This window comes from Dipodomys spectabilis, unplaced genomic scaffold, assembly GCF_019054845.1.
Source record: "Dipodomys spectabilis isolate Male_0828 unplaced genomic scaffold, ASM1905484v1 ptg000273l, whole genome shotgun sequence".
Classification (NCBI taxonomy): Eukaryota; Metazoa; Chordata; class Mammalia; order Rodentia; family Heteromyidae; genus Dipodomys; species Dipodomys spectabilis.
The window spans coordinates 10,215,740-10,240,626 of NW_024870950.1; the positions used below are offsets into that span (position 1 = coordinate 10,215,740).

At 45.2% G+C, this 24,887-nt stretch overlaps 3 protein-coding genes across 3 annotated transcripts; all 3 read right to left on the minus strand.

Annotated features, from left to right (window-relative positions):
- Positions 1–474: 474 nt before the first annotated feature.
- Positions 475–5,180, minus strand: Cmtm2 (CKLF like MARVEL transmembrane domain containing 2). The gene is made up of 4 exons (XM_042700617.1): positions 5,022–5,180; positions 4,769–4,927; positions 1,363–1,464; positions 475–612 (listed from the first exon to the last, which is right to left on the minus strand). Exons 1-4 carry the CDS (start codon positions 5,178–5,180, stop codon positions 475–477), a joined length of 558 nt encoding a protein of 185 aa, XP_042556551.1.
- Positions 5,181–5,762: 582 nt separating this feature from the next.
- On the minus strand, positions 5,763–14,902 carry LOC122126072 (chemokine-like factor). The gene is made up of 4 exons (XM_042700618.1): positions 14,567–14,902; positions 9,818–9,976; positions 7,746–7,844; positions 5,763–5,885 (listed from the first exon to the last, which is right to left on the minus strand). Exons 1-4 carry the CDS (start codon positions 14,900–14,902, stop codon positions 5,763–5,765), a joined length of 717 nt encoding a protein of 238 aa, XP_042556552.1.
- Positions 14,903–15,385: 483 nt separating this feature from the next.
- LOC122126167 (chemokine-like factor) lies at positions 15,386–24,656 on the minus strand. Its single transcript, XM_042700791.1, has 4 exons — positions 24,413–24,656; positions 21,102–21,260; positions 18,774–18,869; positions 15,386–15,581 (listed from the first exon to the last, which is right to left on the minus strand). The coding sequence occupies exons 1-4, from the start codon at positions 24,500–24,502 to the stop codon at positions 15,480–15,482; spliced, it is 447 nt and encodes a 148-aa protein (XP_042556725.1). The 5' UTR covers positions 24,503–24,656; the 3' UTR covers positions 15,386–15,479.
- Between the last annotated feature and the right edge of the window lie 231 nt (positions 24,657–24,887).

Here is a 24,887-nt window from a genome sequence, read left to right on the forward strand (position 1 = left end):
GTGCATGTGTGCACGCACGCACACACACACACACAATCTATGTAAACAAAACATCCTCTTTTTGATTTTCAGTTTCTCATTTTCCTGTGCCCTCTTTGGTTAGTCAGCGTTGACAACCACATGTCACCTGTATTTCTGCTCCCCCAAATTGTCTGTGCCTTGAGTACTTAGAGAACCCTGTGTCCTAGGCCCAGCTCTGGACTGGCCCTTTGCAACCACACCTGTCCAGTAGTTTCTGTAGAATGGGCCAAATAATGTTGACATCAACTTTACGTGGTAAATTCCCTTAAAAGGGAATTGTCTTTTCCAAGAAAGGTGGTTAGTAACGTGGAAAAAGAAACCATTCTGGAAAGGGGACAAGAAAGACAGTGGGAATATCTTCCTATGAAAGCTGCTGCCCTTGTTCATCCTGAGAGCCGCTCTCAAAAGTTATTTCTTTCTCTTCCCTTTGTCCTTCCTTTCGTCCCCTGGCTTTTAAGCTTTGCCTTTTTTCGCCTCTTTTGCTTTCTTGGGAGCCTTAGGTTTTTTGGGTTTCTCCTCTTGGCCTGGGAAGCTTCTTCTCTGAAGACACATATCAACAAAAGCGAAAAATGCAGCCAGACCCATAAGGACCTAGAAAACAGAAGGGTTCTTATTACTTTGCCCTTTCATTCCCAAAGGGGCACATTTCCTTCCGGCTCTATGATTAGTCAGTAGATGCTGTGAAAAGCATCCCCTCAAACTGGCAGGCTCCAGGGCCTCTTTCATTCCCCGCCCTCCTCATCTCCACATCCTCCATTCCCCCTCCTCCAGCATCATGAGTCTCTTTAAGGCTCAAGCCTCAAGTTATGAGAAGGAAGCCGTTAACCTGGGGTGGGCTCCCTGGAGACGTGCTTTTATTTTTGGTCGGTTGTGGGGCTTGAACTCTGGGCCTGGGTGCTGTTCATCAGCTCTTCAGCTCAAAGCTAGCACTCTATCACTTGAGCCATAGTGCCACGTTCAGTTTTCTGAATGGTTTATTGGAGATAAGAGTTTCACAGACTTTCCTGTCCAGGCTGGCTTTGAACCTCGATCCTTAGATCTCAGCCTCCTGAGTAGCTAGGATTATAGGCATGAGCCACTGGCACCTGGTCTAACCTGCTTTTTTTTAAGTGGCATCTCTACAGAGAACATTTACCAACTTCACTTTTTTTTCAGTTTTGCTTGGAGTTCAAGATTTTTGTAAAAAGTGGCACTTGGATTAAACAGAAGAAGAAACATCCCTACCCCCCCCCCCCCAAAAAAAACTGCAAAAACAAAAAACAAACAAACAAAAAAAACCAGAGCTCTTAGTTCTTCCAAAGAGGTGAATTCAGAAGGAACCATAGTCTGGAATAGTCTTACCATAGCAATAAAGTAGTTTACTGGCATGGTGGTGCGACTTTCCAAAGCAAAGTATACGCCTCCCACAAGGAACAAACAACAGAACAGGTCATTGAGGAAGTCCTGAGAAATGAAAGCAAGGATGAGCTAGTCCTAGCTAGAGTGCTCCATCAGCCCCTCAAACAGCCATTTTGTCCAGAGAAACCATCATACATACATACATACACACGTCTGTAAATATTCATTGGCCCACATGGGCATGCTAGTGGTCCTCACTAGGAGATCTTCTTTGAAGATCCAAAGCTCTCCAGGCTGGAGCCTGAAAGAGCCAAGATGTCATTCCTAACATTCACACATCTGTTCATTTAAATAAATACACAACCATTCAACCTTTTTTTTTTTTTTTTTGGGTCATTTGTGGGGCTTGAACTCTGGGTTTGGGCACTGTCCCTGAACTCTTTGACTCAAGGCTAGCGCCTCTACCATTTTAAGCCACAGCACCACTGCTGGTTTTCTGGTGGTTCAGTGGAAGTAAGAGTCTCACAGACTTTCCTTGTCTGGGCTGGCTTTGAACTGTGATCCTTGCACCTAAGCCTAAAGAATAGCTAGGGTTGCCGGGCGCTGGTGACTCACGCCTGTAATCCTAGCTACTCAGGAGGCTGAGATCTGAGGATCGCGGTTCAAAGCCAGCCCGGGCAGGAGAGACCATGAGACTCCTATTTCCAATAAACCACCAGAAAACCGGAAGTGGCGCTGTAGCTCAAGTGGTAGAGCGCTCGCCTTGAGCTGAAGAGCTGAGGGACAGTGCCCAAGGCCCAGAGTTCAAGCCCCACGACCGACAAAAAAAAAAAGAATAGCTAGGGTTACAAGCATGAGCCACCATTGCCCGGCTCATGATGTCCCTTTTGAGTACCTTCCCACATCTACTTTCTGCTCTCAGAGCTCAGCTCCTGTCTGGAGTCCTGGAGGTGGCATTGCTGGCAGGAGGTAATCTTTGGGTCTGTAGCAGGTCCCTGTTTACCCCAGCTCTTGCCTTATTTCCTGGACCCCCTACCTTCTTTGCAAGGCAGTGTTTTTCAACTTTTTTTCTCCAGTCCTTAGGACTTCATGCTTGTCTTTTCCCACTACTTCTTTCCCTGGCAGCACTGGGAAAATGAACAGCCAGACTTCTCAGAGTTGGCCAAATAATGGCCACGACAAGCCAGCTTCCTCTGCTCTTATTTAACGAGCACAGCATGGGACACATTCCCTCTTCAGAAAGATGGCCAGCGTTGGCCTACAGTGTTTGGTCACCCCGTTCCCCCCTTGGTTCCCATGATGCCATTTTTCTCTGAGTTGTCCTTTCAGGGGCCTAGTCTTTTTTCTCTTGCTTTCTGAGTTTGGATATGCTTCAAACTTGCCAAAAATGATAGAATAGCATCCCTCTCCAGGTTTCCAACCACTGAAATTTAACAGATGTTCAGGACTTCGGATCTCAAGTGAAACTTTCTGGAATGAACTCGTCTTACCTCGCTATCCCTTTTCCTGTCCCTCTGTCTCAGTCTCCTTTTCTGGCCTTCCCACAGGCCACATGGTAGAAGTTGAGATATACTTTTCCCAAGTGTGTAATTTTCTACATTTTATATGTGTATATAATATGTAGAAATGTATACTTCTCTAGGTTTCAAAAATTTAAATGCAAAACAGCATACCTTCTAACACTCGCTTTATGGGGGGGGGTCCCGATTGTGGAACTTGAACTCAAGAGTCTCACACTCACACTTAACCTTTACACCCCTGGCTGGTACTCTACCACTTGGATCATGCTTAATCATTCCAGCTTTTTGCTACTTAATTGGAGATAAAACTCTTGGAATGGTTAGCGTGGTTCACTTTGGAACTTAATTTTCGGACTTCTAAAGAACTAGCATCAGAGGTGTAAGCCACCAGTGCACTGCCTATGGACTTATTTAATTTTGTTTTTTTTAATGTGTCCTTTTGTAAAGTTCTAATTTTAATCCCTCTGTTTCTGTCTCTGGTCCCTTGTCCCATTCTACCCATCCCTAACATTTTTACGAACCCCTTCCATCCAGTTATAATACTATCTGTAATATACCAAGTTGCTGGATGACTGTAGGTCTGAGTTCTTTTTTTTTTTTTTTCTATTTCTGGAGGCTACATGTTGATAAATAAGGTACCAGCACATTAGCTTTCTAGTGAGAGTTTTCTCCCTGGCTGGAGACAGCTACCTTTCAGTCTTTATATGGCCTTTCTTTGGTGTGTGTGTGTGTGTGTGTGTGTGTGTGTGTGTGTGTGTGTGTGTGTGTGAGAGAGAGAGAGAGAGAGAGAGAGAGAGAGAATGTAATTTTAAAATGCAAGCCCTATTAGTACAATTTATTGTAGGGCCATTAAAAAAAAAGAGAGTGGAGCTGTGGCTCAAGTGTATAGTGCCAGTCTTGAGCACACACACACACACACACACACACACAAACCCAACGCCCCACAAAAAGAAACAACCCCCCTCAAAAAAAAAAACCCTTAAGGGACAGAGCCCAGGCCCTGAGTTCGAGCTGTAATACCAGCATGAAAAAAGAAAAAGAAGGAAAGAAAGACAGAATGAAAACCAGGTGCCATGGCTCATGTCTGCAATCCTAACTACTTAGGAGGCTGAGATCTGAGGATCATGGTTTGAAGCCAGCTTGGGCAGCTAAGTCAGTGAAACTCTTGTCTCAAATTAATCATGAGGAAAGTGAAGTGGAGCTGTGGTTCAAAGTGGTGGAGTGCTAACCTTGAGCAAAAAAGCTCAGGGTCAGCGCCGAAGCCCTGAGTTCAAGCAAGCAAGCAAGCAAGAAAAAGAAAATTAAGGCAGATGTGGTGGCTCACCTCTCTAATTCTGTTTGCCTGGAAGGTCTTCGAAATTGGGAGGATCTTAGTTTGAGGCTAGCTAGAGCCAGAAAAGGTTCTGAGTTCCCATCTCAACCAATAAAAGCTAGGCTTGGTGATACACACCTGTCATCCCAGCTAAGGGACAACAGTAATACAACCGTAATCCAAATCTGCCAGATATAAACTGAAGACTCTGCACAAAACTATAAGGGACATGGAGCTGGGTGCTGGTGGCAATTTTCTTCTTTGAATTCTGGAATGAGCTCCCCAAATCCATGTGTGACTGGCAGATGGAGAAGAGCAATCCTTACGTCTTTGTTCTCTGAGAGCAAGGTCCCAGGCCCTCTTCCTTCCAGTAAGAGTTTCCACTCTAACACAAGACACACTCAACTAAGTGTGGAGAGCATTTTCTGCTTAGCTGTCCCCGTCCCCACCCCGCTCCCCACAGCAGATCCTGAGCACAAGCTTTAGAGGTGAGTTTCTGTCTGTTGGTTTTCTAAGTGCCAAGCCATGTTCGTGGTGAGCAGCCCAGAGCTCCCTTCCCGACCCCTCCCTCACTTACAGAAATAGGCCAAATGATGAAGGACAGGTATCTGTTAATGGCACAGATGTAGAGGATGAGAAAGAAGACAGCGATGAACAGTTCCATATAGAGGATCAGCGTCAAAATGGGGTGTGCGGTGGTCGTGGCGAATATCTTTATACTAGCTATCAGGCAGATCTGCACGGAAACATGCTCCTGAGTCCCTGGAACCCTCTCCCCACCCCCCAACCTGATCTTAGAACACCCGTTCAGGGAGAGAGCTCTAACTTACCAAACCCAGGAGCTTGACTATGCCATGCCCGTTGATCCAGAATGGTTTATTGCTTTCTTTGACTTCGTTCTGGTGGTACTCAACTCCCTTCTTTGTTTGATCCCAAACCTCCTTTGCGCGGGCGCCAAAAGTCTTGGGTTGCTGCGACTTAGCATCCATGGCTGGTTGGAATTTTCAGCTTTGTACAGCCTGGCTGACCTTGAGACTGGGCTTATGATTTCGGTCTCTTCTGTTGTCCCTGGACAGGCCCCGCCCAGGAACAAAGCCTAGTGTCTACCGATCGGCTCAGGGGCCACGCTCAGATAACTGCCAGGCTCAGCGCATGCCAACGCCTGTCCCCGCTCCGCGCGCCCGCCTCGCCTCCAGAATGCGCTCGGGACGGGTTTGCCCACAGCGACCAGATCCGAAGCCTCCTTCGCGCCCCGCCTCCGGGCAGAGGTTTCCTGCTGGTTCTAGCCGGGTCTAGCCAGGTGGCTTCGGGTTGAATCTGCCACGGGCTGGCTAGGCAGCATCCTGGGTTGGGGTCCCCCCCCACCATAGTTGGTGCGCGCAGCCCCGCCGAGAAGCCCAGTGCGACTTGTGGAGAGCAGGCAACACGCGGAAGCAGAAGTGTTCCCAACTAAGCAGCCCTGATTTTATATGGTCACACGGGAGGCCGGAATGGGTGACAGGGAGAGCTCAGTGGTGCGTGGGTTACAAGCGCTGGGGGGGCCGTGGGGGGCCGGGGAGACCCGCCCTGCTTCAGTTCGTCTTGAGCAAGGTCTCCGAGCTTGCCTTTGTCTGAGGCTCTTTCATCTGCCTCATCCTCCTGATGACCCCCAACGCATCCAAGCAACACAGGATGGCCGCTATGAGACACAGGTTCTGTCAGACGCAGGGGCATGCGCGGGAAAGAAAGGCTGGGTTATGTCAGGCGGGGTCTGGGCCTGCGCACACAATGTCTCCTGTGCAGCTCTGAACTTCCATTACCATCCTGGGTGCTGCAGGCCTGTTCCGCCTTTTCCAGAGAAAGGAATTTGGGAAATGGGGTGGTTGGGGCTGGGGGAGGTTTTGGAGACTCCTGGCAGTGGTGGTGGTGGTGGTGGTGGAGAAGGGCTCTTGGGCTGTATTAGAAAGAGGAGGATGGGAGGCCCAAAGGATGCTGGAAACGTCAGCCTCCATCTTTCTCTCTTTATGAACGCTTAATTCCTATCTTTTCCTAAGTAGTTCTTGCCTCAGCTAATTTGTGAGCTCTCCAAGCTGGAAGGGGCTCTGTGCCCAAATACTGAGCGTAGCTTGGCATAGTCCAGGAGAACTGACAAATATTCACCCATGATAGGATTAATTCCAAAAACTTCAACTCTGCCGCGTGCTGGTGGCTCATGCCTGTAATCCTAGCTACTCGGGAGGCTGAGATCTGAAGATTGTGATTCAAAGCCAGCCTGGACAGGAAAGTCTGTGACTCTTTATCTCCAATTAACTGCCAAAAAAATGCTGAAAATGGAACTGTGGCTCAAGTGGTAGGGCACTGGCATTGAGCAAAAAGCTCAATGAGAGCACCCAGGCCCTGAGTTCTAGCTCCGGGCTGACACAAAAAGAAGCAAAACTCTTCATTTTTTTTTTCCTGATGAATTTCTGTCAGCATTATTTAACTTTTGGAACCAAAGTTCCATCTTTCCACTCCTCTCATCTTCCAAGCACTCAATCTTCCTGTTATTCCGTTCTTCCATGTGAGATGGGGTTGAATCTCAGCCCATGATTCAGGACAGGTATTAAACCTCAGTTTCTACATCAGTAAAACCAGAGATAGTGCACTCTGTTTTCTCTCTCCTGGAGTCTAAACTCAGGGGCTTCTGGTTGTTAGTCAGGTGCTTTACTTTAGACATGTCTCCAACCCTTTTATGAATTTTAGTTAGTTTTCAGGTAATGTCTCACATTTTGTCTGGGTTAACCTCAGGTTGTAATCTTCTACCTACAGCCTCTTAATAGTTGGTAATCACAGGCTTGTATTACCACATCTGGCTTATTGAGATATGGGTGCTATGGGTTTTCCTTAAACTTTTGTCCTAGCTAGCCTCAATTCTTCCAATCTCCACCTCCCAAATAGTGGGTATTACAGGCATGAGCCACCATGCCCAGCCCTTCACTGTCTTTAAAATACCACCTTTTAGTCCAGAAATGTCAAAGTCCCATTTGTAGGCATAAAATAGCTTGCTGCAATATTTTTTTTTGGTTGGTTGTGGGACTTGAACTCTGGGCCTGGGCACTGTCCCTCAGCTCTTCAGCTCAAGGCTAGTGCACTACCACTTGAGCCACAGTGCCACTTCTGGTTTCCTAGTGGTTAATTGGAGATAAGAGTCTCACAGACTTTGCTGCCCAGGCTGGCTTTGAACTGTGATCCTCAGATCTCAGCTTCCTGGTTAGCTAGAATTAAATGTGTGAGCCACTGGTGCCTGGTTTTGCCGCAATATTTTAAATATAGCGTATACCATTCTCAAAAGAGGTTACACAGACTCCTGTTTGTTTGCCTTTTTTTTTTGTACTTCAGAGAATACGTATTAGGGTTGTGACTTTTCATGAGCTTAAAGTCTTTGTGGCTTCACATCATTTGACATCGCTACAAAAACAAGGGGAGAGGGGAGTGGGGATTTTGTTTATTTAGTTTTGTTAGTGATGTAATGATGGTCTGCAGTTTCCTTTGTTAGAGTCTTGATCTGAGATGGTGTTACTAAGGTCTATACTTACCCCTCCAACATAGAACAAATGCCTCCTTCCCTTTTCTTGGATTGTCATCATGGCAACCACTAAAAGGAATACAGTTGAAATGAAACTGTTCATAACATCCTGTAACACAAGAGTTGAAAATGGTAAGGTTTGCATGGAAATGTAATATTCGTATCATATTTTAATTTCCCAGGTTATTAAGGATGGATACCTTTTAAACACTTTCCTTCTTAGCATGGGAGGGGCACAGTTTCTACATTTTTCCAGAGATATGAGTTTTTTGATTTTAAGGTCTTGGAATGTATTGTCTATAAAAATAGCCTTACTTTCATTTTAAAAAATTTGACTTTTCCTCTGCTTTTTTTTTTTTAAATAAAAGGGCACAAGAAGAAATTGAATGGTCTAAAGGTTTTATTTTTCTATGTGGTACTGGGGTTTGAATTAAAGGCTTCACACCTGCTAGGCAGGTGTTTCTCTATGTGAACCAAACCTCGAACACCTTTTTGCATTTGTGTGTGTTTTGTGGGTGAGTGGGTATGTGTGCCTGTACAGGAGCTTGAACTCAATGCCTTCTTGCTCTCCCTTAGCTTTTTTGTTTTGTTTTATTTTGTTTTGTTTTATTTTGTTTTGTTTTCTGTTTTGGCCAGTCCTGGGGCTTGAACTCAGGGCCTGGGCACTGTCCCTGAGCCACTCTACCACTTGAGCCACAGCACTATTTCTGACTTCATCTGTGTATGTGGGTCTGAGGATTTGAACCCAGGGCTTTGTGCATGCTGGGCAAGCACTCTATCACTGAGCCACATTCCCAGCCCCAGCCCTTAGTTTTTTTGCACAAGGTCGGCACTTTACCACTTCCATTTCTGGTTTTTTGGTAGTTAACTGAAGATGAGAGTCTTCTGGACTTTCCTGTCTGGGTTGTCTTTGAACTGTGATCCTTAGATCCAGCCTCCTGAGTTGCTAGGATTGCTGGTGTGAGCCACTGAGGCCCAGTTCACATTTGTTTTAATGTAAAACTTCCTTCGAGGGAAGGAAGTAAAATTTTAGATTGGCACCTTACAGATTTAATTCTATTCTTATATTCTGAGTTCACATCCCCCAAGAAACACACATCCATCTGAAAAGCAGGCCTGATTTTTCAAGAGTGGATTTTTTTTCTGTGGTTAACTTTTGATGTTTTCTGAGACAACCAGAATTGGGTCTGCCCTACTATCTGCAGGTGTTCCTCCTGTTTAGGTCAGCAAGTGAGGAGTCCTAGTATGGAGTGTGACATGCCTCTTGAAAAGGCTGTAATGTCTTATGTTTTGGTACATGGTAGAAAATACTAGCATGGGCACGTGGAGCAGGGTTGGTGCGGATCAGAGTTGAGCTCTGCAGGCTCAGAGAGAGGTATGCTTATAGCAGCTTTGTGAGAAACTTCAGACCTTAGGATTATGTAAAACAAGATACTCAGATGTGAATGAAGTCAGGGGACAGGGGCCACTTGAACCACAGCTCCACTTCTGGTTTTGGGGGGTTATTTGGAAATAAGAGCGGACTTTTCTGTCCAGAATTGACTTCAAACTAGGATCCTCAGATCTCAGCCTCCTGAGTAATTAGGATTATAGGTGTGAGCCATTCTTGAATACACACAAAAGGGAAGATACTTGCAATCGATTAGGGTTCTCCCAAAAGATTTCCTACAACTCTATTATGTCAATGTTTGCATTTGGGAAGATGTCTGTCATTGTCAGAGTGCTATTTGAAAAGTAAAAAGCCTGAACTGTTTGATGACCACTAGCTGAGAAAATGTGTTCACTCATTGAGTATGAGGATTCAAATTTTTACCAGAAGATGTTAAAAAGTAGCCTGTGATTAATGACACAATGAGTTGGGCTTCATATTGAGCCCAGAACAGGTGTGTGTGTGTGTGTGTGTGTGTGTGTCTGTGTCTGTGTGTCTGTGCATGTATGTTGGCTTTGCTGTAGACAGAGAGGTTCAAGTGACCTTTCCCAGATACTGGGTTCTCCCCTAGAACTGGGGCAGCTCTCCATCGTAGCTCTGTTGTGTCCTTATCTAGAGAGAAACTCTGGTGAATTATAAAAATGAACACTTACAAGTAAAGGCCAGTTTAAACAGATGAGCAAGTGTTGAAGAGTTACCAGATATACTAAAATAAAGAAAATGACGATGCACACTTCCTGAACTGTGATTGCTATGAATGCTTGGTGGGCCTGGCCGATGATGAAGCAAACAACCGCTCCCACCACAAGTACCTGCAACAGAAGAAACAGGGTTTAATGCACAGGGATACTCGAAAAATAAATGCTGGATGCTGATGGCTTATCCTTGTAATCCTGGCTACTTACAAGGTTGAGATTTTGACTTGAGATCGGTCTAGGTTTAAAAAAAATGTTTGAGAGAACTCTCCTCAACCCATAGCTGGATGATACCTGTTATCCTAGCTATGTGGGAGTCTAAGATTGAGAGTACCAAGATTCCAAGCCAGCCTGGGCAGAAAAGCCCACAAGACTCCATCTCAATGGAAGAGGCTGGTCGGTTGGTACACACCTGCCATTTCAGCTCTAATGGGAATTCTAAAGTAGGAAGACCATAGTCCAGGTACATACCAGTCCAAATACATGCCTGGACAAGAAGATAGACTCATCTCAAAACTAAACAGCATGCAAAAGGGCAAGAGGTGGGGCTCAGTGGAAGAGAGCCTGCTGAGCAAACATGAGGCCGTGAGTTCAAACCCAGTATTGCCAAAACATAAGAAAATGAGTAAATAAATAAGTTGTCAAGCCAGGCACTGGTGACTCATGCCTGTAATCCTAGCTATTCAGGAAGCTGAGACTTGGGGATTGTGGTTTGAAGTCAGACAGGGCAGAAAAGTCTAAGACTCTTAAGTCCAATTAATTACCAAAAAGCTAAGGAAACAGCACCTATGCCTTGAGTTCAAGCCCCAAAATTGATACCAAAAAGAAACAGTCAAAATGTAAATTTGCTTATATAATGTAATTGCCCATTTTATTTTGCACCTAGAGTTTAATTTTAAAATTTATGATTTTAAGCAAGTAAATAATGTATGCAAGTGATAAAATGTTACACAATATAGAAATGTTAAAAAATTCTGTGTTTTTCTTTTCCCCTAGTTTGTCTCCTGGGAGGAAATTGCTATCAACAGTTTCTTTTTCTTTTTCTTTTTGTTGGTCATGGGGCTTGAACTCTGGGCCTGGGTTCTGTCCCTGAGCTCTTCAGCTCGAAGTGAGTACTCTACCACTTGAGCCACAGCACCACTTCCATTTTTCTGGTGGTTAATTGGAGTTAAGAGTCTCACAGATTTTCCTTCCTGGGCTGGCTTTGAACTGTGATCCTCCAATCTCAGTCTCTTGAGTAGCTAAGATTACAGGTGTGAGCCACCAGTGCCCAGCTAACAGTTTATTTTTCTCGAAAGAAGTCTATACACATACACAGCACAGCACAGCACAGCCTTGTAACTGAAATTCAGCCACTATTTATACTACATTCTTTGATGTATTTGGAGAGATGATTCTTTCTTATTGAGTTGTCAGTTCCTTCTCTAGTGCTTTTATTTTTGTGCCTGGGGCTTGAACTCCGGGCCTAGGCACTGTCCCTTAGCTTTCTTGCTCAATCTGGTGCCATAACTCCACTTCCAGCTTTTTGCTGTTGAACTGAAGATAGGAATCACATAGAATTTCCTACCTAGGCTGGCTTTGAAGTTCTATAGGAAATCGTTTCATTTATTTATGAACTCAGTAGTTTAAATTGTCTGCTTCCTAGTTGTTTACCTTCGATATTTTTGATTTATAATCACATCAGTTGAAAGAAATGATACATTTTTACATTTTTTAATTTTATTTATTTTGAGGTAGACTCTTCCTATTTTGCATAGGCTGGCCTTGAATTCAAGATCTTCCTACCTCAGCCTCTTGACTGCTGGGATTACAGGTACATGCTACTTAGCCTGGCTTCTATTTCCTAGTTGTGATGATTTGGGATTCCACAAAAGCTACTGAATAATAAGTTTTGTGGGCATCTTTCTTCTCCCTCATTTTCATGGGAATACTTCTGATGTTTATTTAAAGATGATAAGGACTTTTAGTTTGAGAGGTTAATTTCTCTCTTTTTTCCTTTGGTGGTTGGAGGGTGGTTCTGGAGCTTGAACTTTGGTCCTAGGTGCTGTCCCTGAGCTCAGCTTTTGTGCCCAAGGCTAGCTCTCTACCACTTGAGCCACAGCTCCATTTCTGGTTTTCTGATGGCTAATTGGAGATAAGAGTCTCATAGGCTTTCCTGCCTGGCCTGGCTTTGAACCTCAATCCTCAGATCTCAGCCTCCTGAGTAGCTAGGATTAAGGGCCAGAGCCACTGGCCTGTATATAAATGAAATATCTATATATTCCCCTTTTCTTCCTCTTTCTTTTTGATATGAACTATATGCTGAATTTTATCACTTTTTTAAACTCCATTAGATCTTACCTCATAATTTTCCTCCTTTTATAATATGGTCATTATTTTAATAGAGTCCTAATGCTAACTCATTCTTATTTCCTCCTGGTGATATTTTTAAAAAACATATTGGTAAAATTTTCTGATGTTAATTTTTTTCCATACTAGGGATCTGACTTAGGATCTCAGCCATGCTAAGCACCTGCTCTACCACTGAACTCTGAGCTCCATTTCTAGTAAGTGTGTTTGGTACAAGTAAGATATAGATTTGGCCAGGCATCAGTGGCTCAAGCCTGTAATTCTAGCTACTCAGGAGGCTGAGATCTGAGGATCTCGATTCAAAGCCAGCCTGGGCATGAGTGTGTGACTCTTCTTTCCAATAAACCACCAGAACACCAGAAGTGGTGCTGTGGCTCAAGTGGTAGAGTGCTTGCTTAAGCTGAAGAGCTGAGGGACAGTGCCCAGGTCCAGAGTTCAAACCCCACCACCACCTGCTTTTTTTTTTTTTGGTTTGTGTGTGTGTGTGTGTGTGTGTGCATGTGCATGTTTTGGTTTTGAGGCTTGAACTCAGGGCCTGAGTACTGTCCCTGCATGCTTTTTTTGCTCAAGGCTAGTACTCTACCATTTGAGCCACAGCTTCACTTTTGGCTTTTTCTTTTTTTTTTGGGGGGGGGGGGTGAGTTAATTTGAGCGCTCTACCACTTGAGCCACCACTTGGGGGTGAGTTAATTTGAGATAAGACTCATGGACTTTTCTGCCTGGACATGTTTTGAACTCTGATCCTCACATCTCAGTCTCCTGAGATTATGGGTGTGAGCCACTGGCACCTGGCATGATCAGATTTTGATACCAGCGTTTGACTGACTTTATAAAAAACAAATTCAAAAATGTTTTTCCTTATGTTCTCTGAAAAAAAAATTGAGTAGTGTCAGGTTTGAATAGTAGTATCATGAAGGTTTGAATTTTTAAGCTGTGAGAAACTCTGGGCCAGATTCACTTTTGAAAAATACTCCATGCCTAATGTTCATCTTTTTTTCTATGCTTATATATTGATATGTTCAGATCTGTTGCTATTCTAAGATCAGTTTTGGTCATGTATATTTCCCTAGAGAGTCGGCTGTTATTCAGACTGAGATCTTTGCCTTGTTGCCTGTGTCTGTCATTATATCCCATTCTGTTTTTTAACTTCAAACATGTCCTCTCTCCCCTTTTCCCCTGTATTATATTGGCCAGTAATGTATCAATTCAAGAGCAGAAGAGCCTGACAGGCAATCAGGGGAAAGGCCCCCTCCCAGAGGATATGCATCCCTCACCATGGCCTCGAGCAGTCAAGTATGCAGGCCTCTAGACACCAATTACCATTGCCTTGCATCAATCATCACGGCCCATTGCCCCTGGAACACTTGCATGTGCCCCAGAGGTGTGCAGGGGAGCAGGCATCCTGTCAGAGGCTAAAGAATGCATGGAGAGCTCTTGCAGGCTGCCCAGAGCCTCTGAGTTGATCTGGAGATGGATAGGCAGGCTGTCCAATGATTGTCATATAGTTCTCTCCTAGAGACATCTTATTAACCCTTGTACCCCAGAAGGTGCCACCCTTGGGATCTCTGGTCTAGCAGGAGTTCTGCTTATCTTTTTCTTCAGTAAGTCTCTGCCATTTTACTTCTCCCCTCTGTGTCCATGGACCCGTTATTTGAGATGATAAAGATGAGAGCTCTCATCTAGGGGCTATAGTTTTTCAGTTTCAATTAGGCTTTTCAACTTTATTTTCCTGTATGGCATTACTTGGTCCTCAACTCAGAGCCTCATGCTTGCTAGGCAGATGCTCTGCCACTTGAGTCATACCTCCAAGCCCCCTTAATAAATGTCTTTGAAATGGCAGCTCTTGTATTGAACAAGCCCACCCTTTGTTTTTAAATTTACACATTTCTGCTACAAGCGTCATTGATTCCCTAATTTCCTAGAAGAGGAAAACTTGAGAAATATAAGAGACAGATATTTGCCAATCACCAGTGGCTCATGCCTGTAATCCTAGCTACTCAGGTGGCTGAGATCTGAGGATCATAGTTAAAAGCCAGCCGGGGCAGAAAAGTTCATGAGACTCTTGTCTCCAACTCCCAGCAAAAAGCCAGGAGTGGAATTGTGGCTCTTAAGTGGTAGAGCGCTAGTGTGAGCCAGAGGCTCTGAGTTCAAGTCCCAGTACTGTCATGCACATGCGCACACACACGCACACACACACGCATGCGCACACACACACACACAAAGACCTGGGAAAAAGGGAGGGCAAGTAATGGAGGCTGAAGAACCGTGAGTGAGTCATAGAATTATTTCCTGAGCTAGGCCTCTGGACCAAAGTGGTTGAGGCCAGGCGACCCTCCACCGCCCAGCCACCATCCTCACCATCCTCAAAATCTTCAGGATTCCATGGAGAGAGAATAAAAACGCCTTGCAGCTGTCAGTGTATTTTTCCGGAACCTTGGTGCGATGCTTAGCCCGATTCATGGCGGCTTCCTCCTCTGCTGTTTCCTGGGACTCCCTAAATTCTTCATGCTCTGGCTTCAAAGAATGAATGGACTGCGGGGAGTGCCGGGAGGGCGCCTCGGGCCGGCTGTGCAGCGAGGGCGCACTGTGGATGGTGCTCCCCGAGCGCTGAGAGTCCGCAGGAGCCGATGTGGCTGGGAACGCAGGGGGCTCCAATGGGTCCAAGTATCCGGAAGGGACCCTTTCCGGATTCATGGTGGGGCCGGGGGTCCGGGGGGGCCTGGCGTGGGCAGGCTGGCTCTGTGACTTCCAGCTGGCGCCCAGGCGGTGGCTCTCGCCTGGGAAGGGGAACTAGCGCCGCGCCCCAACGGCTGCTGGCCACCCATCCCGCGTGCGCCCTGGTTCTGGACGAGGGCCCCCCCCCCCAGGACAAGACCACGTTCCCCGCCCCCCCTTGTCCCCCCTCCCCTGCTCGCCCCCTCCACCAGGGGAGCTCAAAATCCCTGCATCCCCACCACTCGGGCTGAGGAAGCAGTTCTGAGTCACTGAGGGCCGTCTTGGGCGCTTCTACCCTGCCACAGGCTCGGGGAGCAGATACCCGACCCCCCTTTTCCCCACCCGCCCCCCCTTTTCCCCCCTCCGTCCCCCATTCCCAAGCTCCAAGGAAGTTTGTGCCCAGGGTTCACAGAGCTCTGCCTCCAGCTCCCACACTGAGATTCAAATGAGAATGGCAGAAAATGTAGAGAAGAATAAAGAAATTATATTTAATCCTTAGCACCAACTAAAAAGGAATATAAAAAAAAAATCACAAAGCCTTGTTTTGGTCAAGTGTTCATGTCTTTTTCTGATAAGGACCACCGGGATTAAATAGAAGTTTCCGGTAAATGAGGGCACTGTCGGCCAGACAGCACACCACCGTCAGCAGACCAAACACCTAGAAAGGAAGACACACTGGTCACCGGCTTCTGTCATTCATGCAGTTTAAAGTGGTCTACCCACCCGATTGCTACCTGCTGGGGTCCTGCCACCCTACGTTAAAAGGGGAAGAGACTTTGCAGGTCCTGGCCACTTTTCCCCAAAGCTGCCTACACAAAAGGAAAGGCAGGAAAAACACTGAAGTGGTATGGGCTCTGAAATACTTTGTCTGTCTCTCATTGGCTTGAACTTTGGGCTTCAGCACTCTAGCATTTGAGCCACAGCCTTTTGGTAGTTAGCTGGAGATCAGAGTCTTGTAGACTTTCTTGCTCAGGCTGGCTTTGAACTGTAATCCTCAGATCTCAGCTTCCTGAACAGCAAGGATTACAGGCTTGAGTTGTGAATATATTCTGAATATATTCTTTTACGGCCCACTGACCACATTTGGTTATCAACATTTCTCTTCCTAGTGTTTAAATGTTTGATTTCCCTATTGCCAATCAGGTGAAAGGGCCAAAGCTAATGTCAGCTGGGTGTGATGGTACACGCTTTGTGCTGTAATGTCTGGGTATTGCAAAACAAAACAAAACAGGGCCAACAGCAGCTCCAGATGAAATCATGGAGACTACAGCTGTGGTCAAAGCTCTGGAGAACAGGAGTGACAAAATGATCCAAAGCAAACTTCAAAGGTCTTAGGACAATAAAACTGGGGTAAGAGGAACAAGCTATATTTATGTTCAGGGCCTTTAGGAATTCTGATGGTTGAGCGCTGATAGGAGCTAGGTTGGAGAAGGGCATTCCTGGCATGCCATTCAGTTTGACAGGGTACCACTACACAGTGCTGGACGCTGTGGGCAGCTCTGTTGGCCTGCGCTGTGCAGTCAGAGCAGCCATCAATCTACAAGGCCATGTGTGTTGGAGGCAGCAAGTGGGGGAGATGGACTCCTATTGTTCCAGCTTCAGTGAGTTTTCAACATTTCTGGCTTCCTGGCTCCCACATCCGCCCTTTCCACCCACTCTCAAGCCATCTCCTCCTGGGTTCTGACTGATCCTTCTAGGTCTTTGGCATTTCTGCCCATTGCTAATTCTGTTTCTGGGAGCTTTGCCCCTCCTCCCCCTTGTGTTGTCGGCTGTGGGCCAACTCTGGGCCTGGGCGCTGTCCCTTAGCTCTTTAGCTCAAGGCTAGCACTCTACCACTTGAGCTACAGTGCCACTTCTGGTTTTCTGGTGGTTTATTGGCGATAAGAGTCTCATAGACTTTCCTGCTGGGCTAGCTTTGAACTGCGATCCTCAGATCCTCCTGAGGAGCTAGGATTATAGGTGTGAGCCCTTGGTACCCAGCAGCTTTCCTCTTTTCTTCTTGTTTTTGGCAACATATTAATTCCACTGACAGAGAAAGGTAGTGGGACAAAGACAGTTCTGCAAAGGGCAGAATTGTCAGTTACGCATCTATAACTCCTGTTAGGCTCTAAGCAACTTGAGGACAGACAGGGCTCATGACTCCTCTCAGGATTGTCTGAAATGAATATGGGAGTCACCAGTGTGAGCCAAGTGATGGAAGACTTTCCAAGAGTCATATGAAAAAAAAGAGCAAAATTGATTTTATTAATCCATCTTAGTAGCTCAATATATCCAAAATATTGTCGCTTAGTATGTCATTTAGGATAATAAAGTTAATAATGAAGTGGTTTTACGTTCTTTTGTGGGGAAAGGGAGACAGCAAATTTTTGGGATTCAATGTGTATTTTATACTGAAAGCTTATTTCAATTTAGACTAACCACACCTTACATTTCAAATACTCAGTAGCCACATATGACTGGTGTTTATTCCTATCAGATAGCATAACTCTACTTTCCCAGGACTTAATTTGAACAAAAAGTTCTATGGCCCTTCTTTCTTCATAGCAGACAAGAATAAGATTTTTAAAAACAAGTGGAACAAAAAAGGAAAAAGAAAAACAACAGCTGGGTGCTAGTGGCTCATGCCTGTAATCCTAGTTACTCAGGAGCATGAGATCTCAGGATCACAGTTTTAAGACAGCCTGGGCAGGAAGGTCTGTGAGACTATTATTGCTAATTAATCAGCAAAAAGCTGGAAGTGGAGCTGTGGGGCTCAAGTGGTACAGGGCCAGCCTTGAGTTTTCTGAAAAACTAAAGGACAGTGAGTATAGGAATACAACAACAAAAAGTCCAAAACAACAACAACAACAACAACAGAAACAGAAACAAATAAAACAAAACAAAAATTAAAAAAAAACAAAAACAAAAACAGGAGGTTGCCAGGTGCCGGTGGCTCACCTCTGTAATCCTAGCTATGATCTGAGGATCACCGTTCAAAGCTAGCCTGGGCAGGACAGTCTGGGAGACTCTTATTTCCAATAAACTGGAAGTGGCACTGTGGCTTAAGTGGTAGAGAGCTTGCCTTGAGCTGAAGAGCACAGGGACAGTGCTCAAGCCCAGAGTTCAAGCCCCATAACCGACAAAAACAAAACAGTAGGAGGTGATAGGAAATGTTTTATTTCAATCCTTCACATCAGAACCTTAAAAAGGCAAACAATTCTGAATTGCAGAAGAATCAGGTCTGAGGAAGTTGATGTGCTTCTTTTCTAGAACTCTCCTGAACAATCCTCTAGTTACCACGCTTCCTATTACACTTCCTTACCGTAAGGACATCTCTTAGATTCCACCTGAAGAACTACTAGGTGGTTTGTCTCACCTGAATAAGGAATCCTCAAGTTCTAGTATGAAATCATGTCCTTTCCTGTTAATTAGGGCATGAATTCATTCAAACAAAACATTCAGCTGAGCCGGGCGCCAGTGGCTAAGCCTGTAATCCTAGCTACTCAGGAGGCTGAGATCTGAGGATCGAGGTTCAAAGCCAGCCTGGGCAGGAAAGTCCATGAAACTCTTAACTCCAATAAACCACTTGAAAACCAGAAGTGGCGCTGTGGCTCAAGTGGTAGAGTGCTTGCCTTGAGCTGAAGAGCTGAGGGACAGCACTCAGGCCCAGAGTTCAAGCCTCACGACCGACCAAAAAAAAAAAATCAGCTGGTCAGTACTTTATTCTGATACCCCTCCCAGTCCCCCCTCCCTATCACCCCCCGCCGCCCAGTGAAGAATAGAGGAAGTTTTTCTGCACTTGTATCTGTGTTTCAAATAAGTTGCATTCTGAGCAAACCCAAAGAAAGAAACTAGGAAGATTTTGACTTACTCCTCCAAGGATGGTCAAGGTTGTAGTTTCTGGCAGCAGAGCCAACACAGATATGATGACCATGAACAAAGTTGTTACCAATGAGTTGATAATATCCTAGAAACACAGAAGAGGAAGGTCAGCTTTACACAAAGGCTGCCCGCTTTCCAAGGGCTGGGCATGGAGCTCAGTGATACAGCGCTATCACAGTGTGTGCAAGACTTTGTTTTTTTTTTTTTTTTTGGGTCTGGTTGTGGGGCCTGAACTCTGGGCCTGGGCGCTGTCCCTCAGTTCTTCAGCTCAAGGCTAGTGCTCTACCACTTGAGCCACAGCACCACTTCCGGCTTTTTTCTTTTTGCTTATGTGATGCTGAGGAATCGAACCCAGGGCTTCAGGCATGCAAGGCAAGTGCTCCACCACTGAGCCACCTTCCCAGCCCCTGTGCAAGACTTTTGATTTCTAGCAAGAAGAAGAAGGAGACAGAGATGGATGGGAAGAAGGAAGGAGGAGAAGGGGAGGACGTGGAGGAAATAAGATGAACAAGCCAACAGGCCATGTTTAAAAAACCCCAAAATTAAGTGTTAGTTTTCTTAAGACTTTGAAAGTTCTATTTTCTTTTTCTTTTCTTTTTTTTTTTGTTTTCAGTCCTGGGTCTTGAACTCTGGGCCTGCATTGTCTCTGAGCTCTTCAGCTCAAGGCTAGTGCTCTTCCATTTGAGCCACAGCACCACTTCTGGTTTTCTGGTGGTTAACTGGAGATCAGAGTCTCATGGACTTTCCTGCCTGGGCTGGCTTTGAACCGAGATTCTCAGATCTTAGCCTCCTGAGCAGCTAGGATTACAGGCATGAGCCACGGGTGCTCGGCTGTAGCTAGAGGGAGAAACTCATGTGCTTAGGAAAAAAGGTTTAGGGTACAATGGGTACTCTGGGAAGTCAGAATGCTTTTTAGTAATGTAACAGAAAATATGAGGTAGTCTGCATTGCATGTCAAACAACTTTAAAGTGCAATTAATAAAACAAAATACTATACCCTTAAAAGGAAAAAAATAGTAATTTCAGGATAAACCTCTGCCAGTTATGTTATTTTTTATTAATGAATTATTATTTTGGTGGTATTGGAGTTTGAATGTAGGGCTTTGCGTTTGATACCCAGGTGCTCTACTGCAAGCCACACTTTGACTTTAGTCTCCTTTCTGCACTGGCTGAGGTAAGGCCTAGCTTCCTGCCTGGGTGTGTACCTGAACTACAATCCTCCTATTTTACACTTCTTGCCATAGCTGGGATGACAGGTGCACATGACCATGCCCAGCTTCTTTATTGAGGTGGGTTCTCAAAAGATTTCTCTGCCTGGGTTGTCCTGCAATAATGACCCTCCTTATCTCACTCTCCCATGTGGCTAGAATGACAAGCAAAAGCCACTACTCCCAGCTATTGGTTGAGAAGGCAGCTCACAAGCTTTTTTTAAAATTCCAGACTGGCCTCAAACCACAATCTACCTTCTCTCAGTCTCCCAAGTAGTTAGGATTACAGGCATAAGCCACTGGTGTCCCATCTCAGCCCGATTATTTCTAATTATCTAGCTCATTCATTTAATATTTTCTCCAAATGAAGCAATTTTTCACTCTGAACTGTGGTTTTATGAGGTGCAATTGACATTTTTATTTCATGTCATATATGTTTGCAGATAAATAGGCAAAAAGGAATTAAAGCTAGAAGACTAAACTTCTAACTTCTGAAATGTTAGAAAAGCAGTTATTAAAAAGGAAGTAGAGGGCTAGGAAGGTGGCTCAGTGGTAGAGTGCTTGCCTTCCATGCATGAGGCCCTGGGTTTGATTTCTCAGCACCACATAAGCAGAAAAAGAAGTGGGACTATGGCTCAAGTGGTAGAGCGAAAGAGCTGAGGGATAGTGCTCAGGCCCAGACTTCAGGCCCCATGACTGACACACACAAAATAAACAGCAAGTAGAGTGGGGCACTGGTGTTTCATGCCCATAATCCCAGCTACTCAGGAAGCTGAGATCTGAGGATCACAGTTTGAAGCCAGCCTGGGCAGAAAAGTCAGTGAGAATCTTATTTCCATTTAACCACCAAAAAGCTAGACGTGGAACTATGGTTCAACTGGTAGAATGTGCTAGCCTTGAACCAAAAAGTCAAGGACAGTGCCCAGGTCCTGAGTTCAAGCCCTGGGACTGGCAGCAAAAAACCAAAACAGGGCATATTAGTAGTGAGTACAGTTTGTAAGCCAATCAGAGACCACCTAAAAGGTTTAAGGAAACCAAAAAATAGAGTTTATTACAATGACTCAGCAGGAAAAAGTAATTTAATCTTAAGGATGAAACAGAATACTTACAAGCAAAGGCCAGAATAACCAATTCATCAACCGATCAAGTCTGAATACATATAAAATTATGAAAAAGGAAACAACAGTGACTTCAAATCCAGTGACCACGATATATGGTTCAGGGGCCTTTGCGATGATAAAGAAAGCCATCGATGTCACAGTTACTCCCTGGGGGGAAGGAAAAATGTGATTTATTCAATGACTACTAAATACAAGCTTAAGTGTGTCAATGATCATTATTTATTTGTCTAGTTATTTATTTTGTGGCATTGGAGATTGAATCCAGGGCCTTGTGCATGCTAAGTAAGTATTGTACTGAGCAACACAATGCCCAGACAAAAACAATCACTCCTAAAGCAACTAAATTGGTGTCCCATCTGCATACACATATAAGAAAACATGATTAATCAGATGGATCCTGACTTCTCTTTAGAGAACAAGGTATGTGTTTTAAGTGACACTATTCCCATGTCTGGTCTCTTTCTTTTTTTTTGGGGTCCGGTTGTGGGGCCTGAACTCTGGGCCTGGGCACTGTCCCTCAGTTCTTCAGCTCAAGGCTAGCACTCTACCACTTGAGCCACAGCGCCACTTCCGACTTTTTTTTTCTTTTTGCTTACGTGGTGCTGAGGAATAGAACCCAGGGCCTCATGCATGCAATGCAAGCACTCTACCACTGAGCCACCTTCCCAGCCCCCCATGTCTGGTCTCTTGACCCCTCTCCCCCCACCCTTTTCTTTTGCCAGTACTGGGGCTTGAACTCAGGGACTTCATATCTTGCTTGGCTTTTTTTGTTTAAGGCTAGTTTTTGTTTAAGGCTCTACCACTTAAGCCATATTTTCACTTCAAGCTCTTTGCTGGTTAACTGGAGATAAGAACCTCATAGAATTTCCTGCCAATGCTGGCTTTGAAACCCTTAGATCTCAGCCTCCTGAATAGTAGGATTACAGATGTGAACCACTAGCATCTGGCAGGAGTCATCTTGACTCTTCTTGTCTGCTTCATCAGTAAATCTTGTTAGTGTTCCTTCCAAATTACAAGTTGAATATCGCTCTACTATGAAATTCTGGAATGTTCCAAAAATCTAAAGTGTTTTTTTTTTTTTTTTGGAACTCCGGGCCTGGGCACTGTTCCTGAGCTTCTTTTGTTCAGGTCTCTACCACTTGAGCCACAGTGCCACTTCTGGATTTTTCTGATAAGAGTCTCACATTTTTTCTTCCCTGGGCTGACTTTGAACCATGATTCTCAGATCTCAGCCTCCTGAGGAGGCTAGGATTATAGGCATTAGCGACCAGCACCTGGACAAAATCTAAAGTTTTCTAAATGCTGAAATGACACTATAAAACTCCACACCTGACCTCGATTTGAGCACAAACTGTGTCATGCACGCACAGAATTATTAAGAACACTATTACTTTTTAGCTATATGTTCAATGCTATAAAGGAATTTTGTGTTTAGATTTGGGTCTTATAACTGAGAAATCTCATTAGTTATATGCAAATGTTATAAAAATCTAAAATACTTACCTCAAGCTTTTTGGATAAGGGGTTTTCAACCCATATATCCCAAATGTAACCACTTGCTATGCTACTAGTAGCCACTAGGTGGCTGTTCCCAGTCACAATCATCTCTTGCTAAGAGTCCTGCTAAAGCTCTAACTGGATTGAGTCTAACTTTGTTCTAATCTCCTGTCCCTCAGCAGTGATCTACTTACTGATAACATAACTTCAGGTATACATTTTTCTTCTTCTTCAGGTGAGTCAGATTATAAAATCCTACACTGCTTTATCTCCACTTGCCTCTTGCTCCTCTTTCCTAGTTCTGCTTTGACGCTTGTAGGCTTATTCATTCCCACCTCACTACATTACTGTTTTCCTCTGCTGTAAACACACTTCCTCCAGATTCTCATTGCTAACCCCACATCCCACTCAGCCCTCTGTTCAGTTCAGATACTACCTTCACAAGACCCAGCCTGATCACCTATTCCTGCCACAGGCAGTCTTCCCCTCCAGCTCTCTCCTCCTTTATCCTCTCTTACCTGGCCTTCTGGAATACTTCATATTTATTGTTTCTCCCCTTCCCTCCCCTCCCAATACACAAACTCCACCAGGGAACTGCTGCATTGTTCATTGGTATCTCTCTTGAGCCTGGAATAGACCTAAGAATTGACAGGCACTTACGAAATATTTCTGAATAAATGAAACTGTCCAATTTTTTTTGCCATTCACTGTAGAAATGGGCTGGCATTTGCCTCCAGGCCTTTTGTTCAGGAAAATTTAAAACTCATTTTTTTTCTCCAACTTTGTTCCTAACTCTTCTTTATGTTACTTGGACATATTTCCTTGTAACATTATCTACTTCAACTTCCTCTTTCACAAGTCAACTCTTCAAAACACAAAACAAACTTATTTTTTCCTTCCTTTTGAGTTTTCTTCAGTTATTTTAAACTATGCTAGTTTCTACCTCTCTAACAAGACTAGCTTTTGTCTCCCTCCCCTCCCCCACCAATAATGGCACACTTTCTCCTAACCTCTGTTCAGAACTGACTGCACTGATGCTGGTGAGTGTGAACCCTTAAAAATAGGCAGTTCTCCTTTTTTGTGTGCTTGTTCTGGGCTGTACCCGCCTTGAACTCTGTCATACCAAACGTTCGACTTAAAAGTTTTCTTTGTTGCTTTGTTTGTCCCTCCCTCATGGTATAACCCCTGTTTTCACTGTATTTGATGTTGGTATAATTTGTGGAGGAGAAGGGGAAAAAACAAATCGTTTAAATAGGAGGACCCATTGCAACAATGAGATGTACAAGACGCTATGTCGAAAAACAAACTTTACAACTTTGGGGGGATGGAAGGGCGGGAATGGGAAGGGGAAACAAAGGAGGAGACAACAATGCTTGATAAGAAATGCACCCATTACCTTGCTCATGTAATTGTAACCCCTCTGTACAGTATTTTCACAATAAAAAAATTAAGAAAAAAAGAAAGTATGGGACCACAGCATCATCACAGCTCCTGGGAGCTTTCTTTCTTATCTAGTTGGCTTCTGATGGCCCGAGGGCAGCTTGCCTTCCTTGCCTGGGAGATACCTGGACACTGGATTTGTGGGTCCCAGAGAAAGCCCTTCAGAGTGCGTTTGATGAGTAGTACCCCGCAAACTCTCTGAAGGGGGGACGGTGCCCAATGGCTTATCTTCATTCTCCCATCCCTGGGGTGGGGGTGGGGGGCAGGTGGGACCCCTCGGAAGACGTGGATAAAAAACCCAGGTTGACAGCACTAGAGATCTTGGGCTCTGCCCGGCCCTGGGTCCCAGCCCTGGGTCTTACCAGCCGCAGCAACTTTACGTGGCCTTTCACGCTGCAGCAGAAGGGGCGGTACCTTCCTTTCACCCGGCTGGTCTCCGTTGTGCCCATCATCAGCCGTACTCCTCCACACTAGGCTGCGGGTTCGAGACTCGTGCGGAGATCGCAACCGTCAGAGCCACGCCCAGCAGCTGCTCTGAGTTTCAGGGTCTAAGACGCGCGCGCTGGGGGGCGCATGCGCTGCCGGGCGCTCCGTGTGCTCCACTCCCGCGCACGCGCCCCGCCGTCTCTGGCAGGCAGGGCGGGGCCCGTTGCAAGTTCGGCTGCGGTGGAGCGCCCCAGCCGCACGCAGCCTTCGGTATTAGTGATTGCTCAGCTCTGCGGTTGGGAAATGGTGGCAGGTTTGGGGGAGGGGATGGCGATAGGTTAGGGAGGGAGGTGCAGGGAAAGTTGGCCCACACCTTGAATATCTCTTACCTGCTTAGTTAGGATTTCCCTG